Here is a 15,925-nt window from a genome sequence, read left to right as displayed (position 1 = left end):
GCTTGTGTTGCATAAAGCAGCATAAAAATTGGTGGTATCTAACTACTCACTAGATAAATACATGAGAAGGTATTCATTTACAAAAGAAAAAAAAAAAAAAGGCATTTATGGGGGATTTCTGTTGTTCTTGAACAACACGGGCGCTGAAAATACGACAATCTATTTTAAATAGAGCCAAATTTGTGTTCCAAAAGCTCAAATATTGTTTGTCCAAACAGAACTTTTTGACTACATGTGGGGATATTACCACGCTTGTAATAAAGTGGGTAACAAGTTGTGGTGTCCACTTTTTATTGTTACCTCTTGCAAGAGCGAGAAATTTGGGGCTAAAGCAACATTTTTGTGAAAAAAAGGAACTTTTCAATATGATTGCCTAATATCAAATTCTGCGTCATACTTGTAGGACCAAAATGCTCACTATTCCCCCGAATAAAATCCTTGAGGGGTGTAGTTTGCAAAATAGTCACTTATGGGGGGAGGTTTCTAATGTTTAAGCGCCTTAGGGGCCCAGCAAATGTGACATGTCGACTGCAATCTATTGTAGCCAATTTGCGTTCCAAAATTCAAATATTGCTCCTTCCATTCCGAGCCCTGAGGTGTGTCCACTTAGAACTTTTTGATTGCATGTGGGGTATCGCCACACTCATAAGAAATGGGTAACAAACTTTGAGGTTCCCTTTTTGGTCTTACCTCTTGCAAAAGTGGAAAAATTGGGGCTAAAGCAACATTTTAGAGGTAAGATTTTTTTTTCTGCATTAATCCCTGTGTAGCATCTGAAGGGTTAAAAAATTCCTAACAGTAGTTTTGAAGTATTTGAGGGGTGTGGTTTAGTATCACTTTTGGGGAGCTTCCAATATATAGGCCCCCTCAAGATCCACTGAAATGTGAATAGGTCTCTAAAGAACAAGTTATGTAAATTTGTTGAAAAAAAAAAGAGAAATTGCTGCTAAAATTTTAACCCCTCTAACATCCTAACAAAACAAATTGACGTTTGAAAAATGATGCAAATGTAGAACAGACATATGGGAAGTGGTAGCTATTAGTTATTATGTACAGCATGACTAACTGGTAAAAGGATATACAAATTGAAAGTTTAAAAATTGTGAATTTTTCTCAATTTGACAAAATTCCAATATTTGGCTCTGACACTAAGGAGTTAACAGTGTTTTACAGTGAGATGGCAACTTGGTAATAACCTTTTAAAAGGGGTATTCCCATCTCTAAGATCATATCCCAATATGTAGTAGGTATAATAACAATATAAGCAAATACCTGCAATTAGAAATGTAGTATAGTTCTTCTGATTTACTATGTTGCTTACCCCATGTGCAGGTATTGCAGTAGCTTGGGTATCCATGGTTAAGACCACTCATATAGTGACAGTTCGTTAATCGTAAAAACAAGTACAAAAATCATAAACAATACAATTCACTAACTGGTACAGAAGGAGAGAGGATATTGAGTAGGATTTTGGAGATGGGTATACACCTTTAAGTTAACAAGTCATTAATGTTTCACCTTTTTCAAGCTGAAAAAAATGCTATAAAAAAAATTGTATTTAAGTCAAAAGGTGCCAATAAAAACTACAGCTTTCCCCAGGAAGGCAAGGAGGAGAAATTCATGGTGGCAATATAAATATATATGTATATTTTTTGTTGCCATATTCTAAGAGTATCTTTTCTCATGAATGAAGCTGTAGGAGAGCTTGACGTTTGTGGGGCGAGCTGTCGGCATTATTGGTATCAAATATACCTTGAACGGCAAAAGGGTGTTAACCTGGAAACCCCCTCCCTCCATTAACCCATTCAATGGCAACAACCTTAAGTGGGAAGGCCATTAGGACAAAGGAGTTAAGCATGTGCCATCTGCAACTGGCGACATCAAAACTAGTATTGATCTTGACAATGTAACCAAATGGCAATATCTAGCCAATTCAGTAAGTCACCCCCAATGTTCTCCTTATGACATTGCTGGGAGGCTCCAATGGGTTGGAAGGTTAGACTGAGGCCGAACAATGGCCTCTGCATATATACTGAAGCTGATCAAGCCCTGCAAAGAAGGCTTTGGACTCACCAAATTTTGATTCATCTCCCAGTTCTTTTCCATAGCGTACCATGCATTCTCCCAGAAGACCTTCTGGCTGAGGGTATCCTGGATTTTTTACTTGCCCCCGAATTTTGGATACAGTGTTCAGCATTGAAAGCTTGGCACGAGAAGCTAAACATAGAAGAAATAACGAATTTTAAGATGAGCAATGTTTGCCAGCAAGAGAAGTAATAATTTAGCAGATATTAGGCCCTTATAATGGCTAACAAAAATCAAATGCATGTTAAAATATATAAATACCTAAATATATTACAAAAATTATTTTCACATGTACAATTTATGGAAAAAATTTAAATGGCAGTTACAACGAACATCTGGTTTGGCGGAATATTAATGAGCAGCAACCAATAAGCAACCACTAACTGGTACGGTCAACGCTATCTCCATCATAACCCAAGAACTACTTGCTGCCACCACCAGTCATTTTTATACAGGCCGACTGAATGCCTGGTTCTGGTAGCGTATGGCTTCAGGGTGCGGTTTACAGAACAAAACCATTACATTTTGTATTTAATCCAAAACGATAGGCAGTGTTTATAAAAAAATAAAAGATTTTACAAAGGGAAAAAACAACACCGCATATTCAGGTACATAAAATAAAAATGGATCAGCAGAGAACTTACTATGGTGGAGGACACAGAGATGGCTCAGCTTAGCATATGGACACAATCCGATTGAAAACGTCCTACACTGATATATATTTTCCTCAGCATTGAACACAGATCATAATTCGCCTTGACATTTCATCAATACCCGAGTTACCGGAGATTTTACCCTTCCATAGATAGTAAACATGACATGGCTGGTGTCAGTCATCTGGCCACTATTGATCTGGGGCTTACAGTCAGGTGATACAACCACATAAAGCAAAAAAAAAAAAAAACCTCAAACCTTAAAAAAATTGCTTTTATTTTACTCATTAAAAATACCACTAGAACCCTAATTGTAACAAATCAAGGCAGTAGAGAGTCATAAACACAAGATATTAGCTTATGTCACTAAGACATGATCTTATGGAAACAAACAGCGGAGGTTGGCACCCTAGAGATTAGACATGGTGCTCCCGCTCAATGTAGACTATCCCTATATCGAATATCGAGGGTGCCAACCTCCGCTGTCAGGAAGGGTCAACTAAGGGTTAGATATTTTCGGTTTCTCTTAGATTATTTTGTGCATTAGTGGCAAAAGCATTTGCTACACCCAGCTGATCCAATATGTTGTTGTTTATGACCCTCTACCTCCCGGATTTAATATAATTATGGTTTTAGAGGCATTTTTCATGAATACAATTAAAAGCTATTTTAAAGATTTTTTTGCTTTATGTGGTTGTACTGTTTGATAGACCCTTGTTCACATTACTAAGGTTTTGAAAGCTTATAGGCAGGTGTCACGGTTATGAAAAAAATCTGTATATTCTTCTTCGACTAGTCTAGAAGTTGAAAATGTATGTACCATAAATACCGGATTCAAACAAACCTCAATATCTGGACGCCAGAGCTGGGCTGACTACTAAAGACGTTTTGATGAAAGGCAGCTCAACCTGGGAGGAACAATAATTCATCCTCGATAGCACAATAGGCATCTTATCTTAATTACCTGTCCAATCTATAAATCTCTGTCTCACAACAGACATCCTCTTTGGTATTGCAGGGTTCCTTTGCTTCAAAAGGAGCTGCCTGCATTTTATTTCAGTTTGCCATTTCCCAGCTATACATCATTTCCTACTTTCCCATTTCCATTGTACAATTCTACAACTAAAGCCCCCGTCACACATAGCGACGCACCAGCGATCCCGACAACGATATGACCTTGTCAGGATCGCTGGTGAGCTGCCAAACAGGCAGCTTCACCAGCGATCAGCACCAGCGACACGGGGTAACAAGCGATGCACGTCGTTTAGTTACCCACTGTGTACCTTAGTTACCAGCGCGCTGGTGCAGGGAGCTGGTAACCAAGGTACACATTGGGTTTCTAAGGGGCGCGCGGCACTTAGAAACCCGATGTGTACCTTGGCTACCAGCTCCCTGCACCAGCGCGCTGGTAACTAAGGTACACATCGGGCTTCTAAGCGCTGCGCGCCACATAGGGACCCGATGTTTACCTTAGTTACCAGCTCCTGCTCGCTGATCGCTGGTCTACCGCAGCGATGCGTGCTGGCCAGCGGGAGACCAGCCATCAAAAAAAATGTCCTGGCCATTTCAGAACGATCAGCGATAACCGGCAGGGGGAACGGTCGCTGATAGGTGTCACACACAACGATCTCGCTGGTGAGATAGCTGTTGCGTCACAAAACTTGTGACTCAGCAGCGATCTCGCTAGCGAGATCGGTGTGTGACGGGGGCTTAAGGCTACTTTCACACTAGCTTTTTTTGCGCTGCATGCAGTCCAAACGCATACAAAAAACGCATCAAGCTTATTTTATGCGCATGCGTTTTAACCAGTTTGATTCTTAAAACGTATGCGTTTTTAAACGCTGACATGCGCATGTCCATGCGCACGCCAGCGTTCCCATAGACTGTAATGTGTTTTTTTGCGCATTTGTGCGCATGCGTTTTTTTGACACAGGTTGGGCGCACAAAAAATGCAACAGGGTGCGTCCGCCACGCATAGGCGCACACTGCAAAAAAACGCATGCGCACAAAAACGCATACAACGCTAGACAATGCGCACCCATGTTAAACATAGGGGCGCATTGCGCATGTATGCGCACGCAGCGCAAAAAAACGCTAGTGTGAAACCAGCCTCAGAGACTTAAAATGTCAGCTCTTTTTCCTTACTGGAAAAGGAGAGAGAAGGGGTTTCATCTTAATATTTTCTGTGACACTCACTATTCCGGCGGCTTCCTTTTTCAAGCTGCCTGGTCCATACAATTGAAAGTATAGAGCAAAGACACCGGCGAAGACCTTGGAAAACTTGGAAGTTCTGCTGGCATCTTATAGGTACCGTGAGAATACAGTGCCTTGCGAAAGTATTCGGCTCCCTGGAACTTTTCAACCTTTTCCTACATATCACGCTTTAAACATAAAGATACCAAATGTAAATTTTTGGTGAAGAATCAACAAGTGGGACACAATTATGAAGTTGAACGAAATTTATTGGTTATTTAAAATTTCTGTGGAAATTCAAAAACTGAAAAGTGGGGCGTGCAATATTATTCGGATCCTTTAACTTAATACTTTGTTGCGCCACCTTTTGCTGCGATTACAGCTGCAAGTCGCTGGGGGTATGTCTCTATCAGTTTTGTACATCGAGAGACTGAAATTCTTGCCCATTCTTCCTTGACAAACAGCTCGAGCTCAGTGAGGTTTGATAGAGATAGTTTGTGAGCAGCAGTTTTCAGCTCTTTCCACAGATTCTCGGCTGGAATCAGGTTTGGACTTTGACTTTGCCATTCTAACACCTGGATACGTTTATTTGTGAACCATTCTATTGTAGATTTAGCTTTATGTTTGGGATCATTGTCTTGTTGGAAGACAAATCTTCGTCCCAGTCTCAGGTCTTTTGCAGACTCCAACCGGTTTTCTTCAAGAATGGTCCTGTATTTGGCTCCATCCATCTTCCCATCGATTTTAACCATCTTCCCTGTCCCTGCTGAAGAAAAGCAGGCCCAAACCATGATGCTGTCACCACCATGTTTGACAGTGGGATTGGTGTGTTCAGGGTGATGAGCTGTGTTGCTATTACGCCAAACATATCGTTTGGCATTGTTGCCAAAAAGTTCCATTTTGGTTTCATCTGACCAGAGCACTTTCTTCCACGTTTGGTGTGTCTCCCAAATGGCTTGTTGCAAACTTTAAACAACACTTTTTATGGATATCTTTGAGAAATGGCTTTCTTCTTGCCACTCTTCCATGAAGGCCAGATTTGTGCAGTGTACGACTGATTGTTGTCTTATGGACAGAATGTCCCACCTCAGCTGTAGATCTCTGCAGTTCCTCCAGAGTGATCATGGGCCTCTTGGCTGCATCTCTGATCAGTCTTCTCCTTGTTTAAGATGAAAGTTTAGAGAGACGGTCGGATCTTGGTAGATTTGCAGTGGTATGATAATCCTTCCATTTCATTATGATCACTTGCACAATGCTCTTTGGGATGTTTAAAGTTTTGGAAATCATTTTGAATCCAAATCCGGCTTTAAACTTCTCCACAACAGTATCATGGACCTGCCCGTTGTGTTCCTTGGTCTTCATGATGCTCTCTGTGCTTCAAACAGAACCCTGAGACTATCACAGAGCAGGTGCATTTATATGGAGACTTGATTACACACGTGGATTATATTTATCATCATTAGTCATTTAGGACAACATTGGATCATTCAGAGATCCACAATGAACTTCTGGAGTGTGAGTGCTGCACTGAAAGTAAAAGTGGCCGAATAATATTGCACGCCCCACTTTTCAGCTTTTGAATTTCCACAAAAATTAAAAATAACCAATACATTTCGTTCAACTTCACAATTGTGTCCCACTTGTTGATTCTTCACCAAAAATTTACATTTGGTATCTTTATGTTTGAAGCATGATATGTGGGAAAAGGTTGAAAATTTCCAGGGAGCAAAATACTTTCGCAATGCACTGTATACGCTGATAGAGGAGCCATTCACTCTCTGAGCACCATTGCTTCAGTAAATAGCTGTATTACCAGTCATTCTGGAGCATCTATGCGTACATCTGATCGCTGCACTCTGTTACTCCTAAAAATGCTCCATGTAACCCTTAGTAGTCATTCATATAGGAATACCAGTAACTCTGCAGCACAGAGGTCAAAGATACAATGTATTTTATGTAAGGGGTATGCAAAAATCTACTAAAGCAGACGTCAATTGTGACATCAGGTTCTCTGCAAACACAACAAACATGTAATAAAGCTAAAAAAAAAAAAAAAAAAAAAAAAAGAAGATGAAAACATCCCACATTGTACCTGGGTTTGGTTGAAGATATTCAGTGGTCTTGGCCAGCACTTCAGACACTGCTTTACTGGTAACATCCACCTTCTGCAAGAACACAACAGAATACAAATAGAGAACAAACAATATAAAGTGCACTTTCACCCAAAAGGTAACGACATTGTCTTGCTGCCCTTATCCCCCACGAGTACCTCTAGGGCAAATAAATACCAGTTTAGTGGAACTATTCATATACTTATTCTTTAACTTACCATTCACTCTAAGCAGGAAGTTCCCAGCCATCAGCATTAGCCAATACCATAGGTGCCGGAAATTCCTTTTCCCCCCACTTCTTGGCATGCATTGTGCCTGCCTTTGTCCAATGGATTGTGAGTCCTGACCTGAAAGCCCACAACTGTTATGCCAGTATGGCGACTGTGTCTGCTCCTGCTGTCCTGCATGTCACCCAATCCCACACAATCCATCTAGGCGCCTTTGCTGGTAAAGACGAATTTCACTTGAGAAACGACAGCGTGATAGCGAGTTAGACAGAAAGGAGCCCTCTAGTGGCCGGCAGCCGCTGAGGTGCAGTTCTCAGCCGTGGCGCCAAACAATGAATGATTCCAGGCTGCGCAGTTCTATTAAATGTATACATCTCGCCACCACAGGAGCCAATAGATGATCGGTGGTGGTGGTGTCAAGTTTCAGACCCCCATAAATATCATTTGCCCAGAAAACTCCTTTAAGTTATGACAACTTAACAGTGGAAGGGTTGAACCATCACATCCAATATTTGAGGTGCGAAGCTCATTAGAACTTGAGGATCAGGCTAAAAAAATGAATTTGTAAGTGTAGGGGTGGGTAAAGCCTTCAGCCACCCTAGGGTGCAGATTTGGAAACATGGTGGTACATATGCATTCTGCACATATTGAGGCTTTATATTTAGTTAAGTGTCGCACATCTAAGACTCTGCTTGGATCATACCCACAAATCATTTTTTTCTATTTTGTGTGGATATAAACCTTCATTAAGGCACCCATCAGCAATAAGTGCCCCCAATATGCATCATGATAATCATTAGAATACATGAATAGAATACTGTTAGCAGCGGATTAATCAGCGTAACATCCAGAGTCAGCAACACAGAATGTAGATTTATTCATGTCCAGGTTGAACAGCTTACAGCATGAAATGTGATCAGTCTGGTATCTGCTGTGGCTTGCAGCATGGGAGCATTACAATAACAAGAAGGGAAGAGAAGGAGGGGGCATCCTTTTTTTTTTTTTGTTGTCACTGAACTTCGTTAATCTCACAATATGCACAATATATAAAACAGTACAGTAGTAGTTGTTGCAATACATACAGATCAATATGCATTATTCCAACACCCCCACTCAACAACTACTTATCCTCTTAGTCCCAGTGTGGTCCTCAATTCTTGGAACCTGGCTCGTGGCAATGGCTTTGTCATAATGTCAGCTGCCATCTTATCAGTTTCACAATAGACGAACTGAATTATGCCACGATCTATCAAATCACGTAAATGATGTCTGACGTCATTGTGCTTGGTTCTAGCACTGATCTTTTCACTGCATGCAAGTTTAAGGCTACTTTCACACATCCAGTGTGTGGGGTCCGGCGGCGTGCGGCAAAAAGCCAGGCCGCCGGATCCGGCCTGCAGCCGTGACACCGGATGTGTGCGGCAAGAGATACGGCTCGGACACTATTTAAAGGAGCCGCAGGATGAGGTGGGCAGAGGCAGCCGATGAGAGACAGCTGCTGAAAGGGAGGTGAGGGGAGGGGAGGAGAGGGGAGGGGAGTGGAGAGAGAGAGAGACATGGGGGGTTAACACTTAGTGTCCAGGCGAGAGAATCTCTCTCTCTTGCTGGGCACTTGTGGGGTTAACCACACAGAGAGATCTCTCTCTCTCACCCAGACACTGAGTGTTAACCCCACAAGTGCCCGGCGAGAGAGATCTCTCACAAGTGTCCGGGTGACAGATCTCTCTCTCTCTCGCCGGGCACTTGTGGGGTTAACATTCACAGAGTCCGGGCATGCGCTGTGGAAAAAGCCGGTCCGGCGCTGACAAAAAACGTTGCAGGGAACGTTTTTTGCAGATGCCGGACGGCTAATTTATGCCGTGTCCGGCAACAACCGGACACGACGCATAACCATCCGGCACGATGCGGCGACCATGAAAGCTTATGGGACAAAACCGGATCCGGTTATTAAAAATTTCACCGCATCGTGCCGGATTACAAAAACCGGATGTGTGAAAGAGGCCTTATGCATCCTTGGTTGTCCTCCTCAGCTGCATTGATCCACTTTGTTCTTTCATGGACAGGTAGTTCTTGCATTTCATCCCATGACTGCGGCTCTGATTCAGGTAGTGTCTTGACTATGTAGGATAGACGTTTAGCTGGTACGCCTCTGTTTGATCTTGAAGATCTGATTTCAGATTCACCTGATTTTTCTGTTGTTCCTTCAGTGGTTGAAGAATCCAGCCAGACCTCTACATCCTCCTTGTTATTGTCTTGTAATTGTGACTTCAGCTGGACTACTGGCGTGATGTCACAAAACTTGGGGGACACAAAGTTCTCATCAATCACTACATCTCTACTTATTGTGACCTTGTTTGTTTCTGGGTGTAGAATCCTATAACCTTTCTGGGTTTCACTGTATCCTACCGGGATCCCTTCCTTAGCGTGAGATTCCCACTTAGTTCGCCTTTCTTTGGGAACATGTACAAGCGCTTTACTTCCGAATATTCTTATATGATGTAGTCTTGGCTTTCTGCTGTTCCATTGCTCAAACAGAGTTTTCTCTGTAGCTTTACCTGGTAGTCTGTTCTGAAGATAGCAAGCTGTCATGACTGCTTCACCCCAATATGCTGTGGGCAGATTTGCATCAAACAACATACTTCTTCCACTTTCACAGAGTGTTCGGTTCCTTCTTTCCGCGACACCATTTTGCTCAGGATTGTACGGCACAGTGGTCTGAAATAGGATTCCATTTTTCTTTAAAATGCTCTGTGTCTCATTACTTGTGTATTCAGTCCCATTATCTGCACGTAGAATCTTTGGCATTCTCCCAAATTTATTATATACCTCAGCTAGATATACTTCAAGTTTCTCTGGAACTTCTTTCTTGCTGTGAAGCAGATGGACAACTGTATATCTTGAATGATCATCAATAAATGTGAGAAAATATCTCTTCTTCCCAGGAGTCTGAGTGCTCATTGGACCACAGACATCTGTATGTATTAAATCTAGTGTCTGTTCTGTTCTTGTAGTACTTCTCTTAGGAAAAGCTTTTCTAGACATTTTCCCTTTGATGCAGCTAGTACATTTCATTGTCTGGTTACATAGATCAATTGTAATGTCCTCAGCTAGTTGCTTTTGAACCAACTTCCTTATTGCTTCTGGGTCTCTGTTTGCTAGACGCCTATGCCATACATGAATGCAGTTATTGTGCCTTTCTTCCTGAGCAGTATACACACACTCTTTGCATTTAAGTTGGTAAAGTTCATTTGTGATTTTTCCTTCTGCTAGTGTGGCCCTCTTGAGATGATGCAGCTATCATGCTTAAATGTAACTTCATTTCCTTGTTTTGTGAGTTTCTTCACAGATCGTAAATTACTCTCAAGACTAGGCACATAGAGCACATCTTTTACTGGGATCTTCTTGCTTTGTGTTGGTGAGATTTGACAATCAATATAACCATCTCCCACGGTGGATTTGATTTAAATCTAACTGATTTAAATCACGATTTAAATCACTAGTCAGTAAGGCTTGATTTAAATCAGTGATTTAAATCAAAGTTTCTACCTAAACTAGTTCTTGCTACTTTAACAAGCAAGTAGATGAAGATTTTTAGAATCACTTTTTATATTACTTTTTTCTCCCCAGTTTAATGGGTTAATCATTCATATTTGGACACCACTGTTCTGTTGTACTTAGGAAGGAGAAAAATAATCCTGACCTTAACAATTTAAATAGATTTATTCAACTGAAACAATAACAACATTACAGCATAAGTTATTTGCTTAAACAAACATCCATGTTTAACTAATTTGGCTAAACAAAATATATATATATTTTAAGAAACTTAGACTGTCAGCCCAGCCGACACATGAAAAACTGAAATACTACTGTCCCTGCTGTCCTCTGTAGCTCACTTGTCGTCATCTTCAATCATCATCTTCTTCTTTGTTCCTATTCATAATCTGGAAAAGAAAAACAAGCTTTCCTGCTTTATTGGGTCCCAACCGATTTCTCAATTTAGAATGAATGAGTCCAAAGGAAGAGAATATTCTTTCAACGCCTGCAGAAGAAGCTACTGCTGTTAAAAGTGAAATCATTACTTGAACAGTCTCTAAATCCAAGCGCTTAAGTGACTTCCACCAGTTTACTGGTGTGACCTTCCTTAAAATATCTTCAGCAAACATATATTTCTTGAATGGTTCCCCCTTAGCTCTGAAGTTTATTATAGTTGGCATTAAAGATGGATGATTGCTGGATACCCATGTCATAGCTAACTCCTCTTCCTCAGCACTTAGGTTTTGACCCTGATATTGGATATTGACAATATATGCCAAAAAACGAGCTGGAGTCAGTGCTTGTCCCATTCGTTTGTTTACTGCTTGTAATTTAATTCTGTCCATGTGTAGTTCTGTTTTTAAGTGTTCACTCAGTTCCTTCCAAATTTCAACAGCATCCGCAATAAAACAGCTATTTTTCTGTATTTTGTTTAAAGCTTGAGAGATGGGTTTCAGGAAGCTCAGCATATGTTCAACATTTCTCTTAAGCCCAATGTTGAGGATTTTGGCCGTGACAGTGCCATCTATTTTATCTCGATTTTCTTCACAAAGTGTCATCAGAATAGGCCAGTTTTTGATATACTGCTCAAAACAGTCCACCACAGAGTTCCATCTAACATCTTGTGGGAGCGTTAGCTTGGTTCCACCCATCCTTTTCAGAGCTGCTGCAGCAAAATGATTACTACGGAAGTATTTAGCAATTTCAACATTAGCCTTTATTTCTGGAACACTTAAGTGTTCCAGGAATAAAGGCTAATGTTGTTGAAATTGCTAAATACTTCCGTAATAAGTATTCTGCTGTGTGTGCATTTCCTGACGTATCAGTTGTTTGTGCAAGGAAGACTTTACCTTCTTCTGTTGTTATACAAGCACATACAATAGGATCATTGTGGACATTACTCCACCCATCAATACTTAGGTTAACAATTTTACCCTCCAGAGCTGTTGCACATTGCTCCATTTCTCTGTCATACACTTGATCCAGCAGTTTCCCTGCAACATCAGCTCTGCTGGGTGGACTGTATCCTGGTCTCAGTGACTGAACCATATTAATGAAATGTGGGTTCTCAGTCAGACGGAAAGAAGAGTTCGTTGCATAAATAAACTGGGCAATTTTTTCATCAATCAACTCTTTTTCTAATCAGCTAGTTCTTATCACAAACCTATCTATGGTGGTTCCAGGAGGTAAAGGTTTTTTCTTCCTTTTGGGTGATGGTGATATGTGGCTGTGGGTGTCTGATGATGCTGCTGCTGCTGCTGCTAATGAAGCACTATCCTGGATGGATAACTCTGAAACTGTAGAACAGGATGATGGTGATCTTGGAGGTGGATAGTTTCCAGAATCCATGAATTCCCCCAAACAAAAAAAGTCAATGCTGTTATTTTATTGTTTATACAATTTCTGCTTATTGTACACAACACATCACTGCCCCTGCCCCAAAAGGAATATTTGTTTTTCTTCATAACTGTACCAAATGACAGTAACATGCAGTAATAATAAGAAATATAATTTTTCTCATACATGACAGTTCAGTCTTTAGAAATAGGATTCAATAAAAATGTTTACCAACCTGAAGATCCTGCCTGTTCAGAAGTGTTTCTTTGGTCATCTTCATCACCGCACTTCTCATGATGTTGCCTCATTCGCGCCACCAGGCCTTGCATCTCTTTGTTGCATCGTTTGCGTTTTGCACGCATGCCTGCCTTACCGATAGGCGAAGGAGCTTCATTAAAATATTCCCAAACTGGGTCTCTTTTACGGCCTGCTGCCATTATAAGGAAAGAATGTAATAAACCTCAGATGGTACACACAAACAGATCCAGACTTGTCTGTCTGTGGCTATGCTGCAGTATTGTGCTCAAAGTTTCACTTTCATTTTCTTGTCTGCTTGCCCTTCCTCCTCCTCACACTTAGATTCACATTCTTCTTGTGTTGTGCAGATCTATTCCACTCCAAACAATCAGAAACATATTGTCTAACTTCTTGGACTTGGCACTGAAGGGGTTGATTCTGTATTCATAGGTTTGTAGAACAATAGGATTAAGGTCTTTTTCTCAACTCTGTTCATGTTGTAACATTTTTGCCGTGAAGAAGAGGCTGGGACCTCTGCGGAGTCAAATTCAGTTTTGAGAACTGCGTAAGTAAAGCGAGCGTCTGTGATAATATAGGAGAGAAACTGCCCACTAATCCTACAGAAACCTCTGGAAGAGCATGGCATTGTGAATGTTACACATATACAGCCTTTATTCTAATGAGTTAAACAACTCAGCTTTATCTCATGATGGAAGAACCTTTGGATGGTAAAATATTTTCCTCAAAAAGCAGTTTATTGAAAAAAAATCCTTTTTAAATCAAAAAAATCCGATTTTTTTTTTAAAAAAAACATTGATTTTTATCCACCCTGCCATCTCCTATACCTTGTGAAGTCATGTACTGACCATTAGCCATAATCACTTTCTCTGACTTACTTTGGTTAAGCTTAGAAAAGAAGTCCCTGTTATTAGTCATATGACTAGTTGCTCCAGAGTCTATACACCATGCATGCTTTGATGTATTTACACTGACAGTAAATGCAGTTTCAGTATTCACAGAATCATTTTCTGCAGACAGCACTTGTAACCCTTTGAAGACTGCTTTGCTTTTTCAGCTGATTCATTCTAGCTTTCCAGACTCTGCAGTCGGCTTTCAAATGTCCTGATTTCTTGCAAACAAAACATTCACGTGTTTCTTTTAGGTCCTTTCTGTTATCATTTAGATTTTGTGTCTGTAAAGCAGATTCTGCATCGCATGTCCTGCTGTTTACACCTTCCGCTTTCCGCTTATATTCATCTATGAGCTTCCCTCTGACATACTCCAATGTAAGCTCATCATCTGGGAGCACATCTAGTGCGGTTACAAGCGTGTCATAGTTTTCTGGAAGACCACTAAGCAGTAATGCGGCTACATGAAAGTCCTTCAAATCTTCCCCAATGCCACTCAGGCGTTCTACAATCTCTAGAATGCTTGTTATGTAGTCCTGCATATCCTGGCCATTCTGTTCTGTAGTTTAGACTGGTACAATTTTCTCATGAGATAAAGTTTATTGCTTAAATTTATCCTCTCATGCACCTTTTGCAGCTGCTCCCACATTTCTCTTGCAGTTTCACTTTTACACACATGCACAATCTGATCATCATCTATACTGAGTGATATGGTACTTTGTGCTTTCTGATCCATCTCTATCCACTCCTGTGATACTGGGTCAGGTTTAGGCTCCTGTGTGTATTTCCACATACCTTCTCTTATTAGCAGCATTTTCACTTTGAATTTCCAGGATTGATAATTCTGGTTAGTGAGACTTGGTACTGTAAACTCCATGGAGTTGCTGCTGCTGGTGGCCATCTTTGCTGTCTTCCTTTCTTTTCTGTTCTCTGTGCTCTGGGGATCTGGGACTCTAGGACTCTGGGCCCATAACCTGTTAGCAGCGGATTAATCAGCGGAACATCCAGAGTCAGCAACACAGAATGTAGATTTATTCATATCCAGGTTGAACAGCTTACAGCATGAAATGTGATCAGTCTGGTATCTGCTGTGGCTTGCAGCATGGGAGCATTACAACAACAAGAAGGGAAGAGAAGGAGGGGGCATCCTGTGTTTTTTTTTTTTGTCACTGAACTTTGTTAACAATCTCACAATATGCACAATATATAAAACAGTACAGTAGTAGTTGTTGCAATACATACAGATCAATATGCATTATTCTAACAAATACATTCTTTTTGCAGAAAAGCACCCCAAAGTATGAGGTTTCCCCCACTATGCTTCATGGTTGGGATGGTGTTTTTGGGGTTCTAGTCATTCTTCCTCCTCCTACAAACATGGCAAGTGGAGTTGATATCAAAAAGTTCTATTTTGGTCTCATCTGACCACATGACCTTCTCTCAAACCTCCTCTGGATCATCCAGATGGTCATTGGCGATTTTCAAATGGGCCTGAACATGTGCTGGCGTGAGCAGGAGGACCTTGCATGCCCTGCAGGATTTTAATCCATGACGGCATAGTGTGTTACTAATGGTAATGTTTGAGACTGTGGGCCCAGCTCTGTTCAGGTCACTGACCAGGTCCTCCCATGTAGTTCTGGGCTGATTCCTGACCTTTTTGAGAAACATCCTTACCCCACGAGGCGAGATCTTGCATGGAGCTCCAGACCGAGAAAGACTGGCAGTCATTTTGTAATGTTCCATTTTCTAATAATTGTTCCAACAGTTGGTGCATTCTCATCAAGCTGCTTGCCTATTGTCCTGTAGACCATCCCAACCTTGTTCAGATCTACAGTTATGACCCTTGTGTCCTAAAAACAACTCTTTGGTCTTGGCCATGGTGGAGAGGTTGGAGTGTGATTGAGTATGTGGACAGTTGTCTTTAATACAGGTAACAAGTTCAAACAGGTGCAATTAATACAGGTAAGGAGTGCAGAGTAGGAGGGCTTCTTAAAGAAAAACTAACAGGTCTGTGAGAACCAGAATTCTTGCGAGTTGGTAGGTGATCAAATACTTATTCCATGCAGTGAAATGCAATGTAATGATTTAAAAACCATAAAATGTAATTTTCTGTTTTTAATTTTTAGATTCTGTCTGTC

The 15,925-nt window shown here is 41.0% G+C and overlaps 1 protein-coding gene across 1 annotated transcript in view; it reads right to left on the bottom strand.

The window, feature by feature from the left end:
- Positions 1–15,925, bottom strand: part of SH3GL1 (SH3 domain containing GRB2 like 1, endophilin A2) — a 77,354-nt gene that overhangs the window by 30,008 nt on the left and 31,421 nt on the right. The window contains exons 3-4 of the mRNA XM_073544550.1: positions 7,024–7,096; positions 2,074–2,217 (exon numbers count right to left, since the gene is read on the bottom strand). Of these exons, the coding sequence (XP_073400651.1) occupies positions 2,074–2,217; positions 7,024–7,096 (217 nt within the window). The remainder of the gene's footprint in view (positions 1–2,073; positions 2,218–7,023; positions 7,097–15,925) is intronic.

The sequence above is a fragment of the Dendrobates tinctorius genome, unplaced genomic scaffold (assembly GCF_039654945.1).
Source record: "Dendrobates tinctorius isolate UK_male_01 unplaced genomic scaffold, ASM3965494v1 ptg000011l, whole genome shotgun sequence".
Lineage (NCBI taxonomy): Eukaryota > Metazoa > Chordata > Amphibia > Anura > Dendrobatidae > Dendrobates > Dendrobates tinctorius.
Note: the sequence above shows the minus strand (reverse complement) of the source record. Positions and strands in the feature narration are given on the sequence as shown.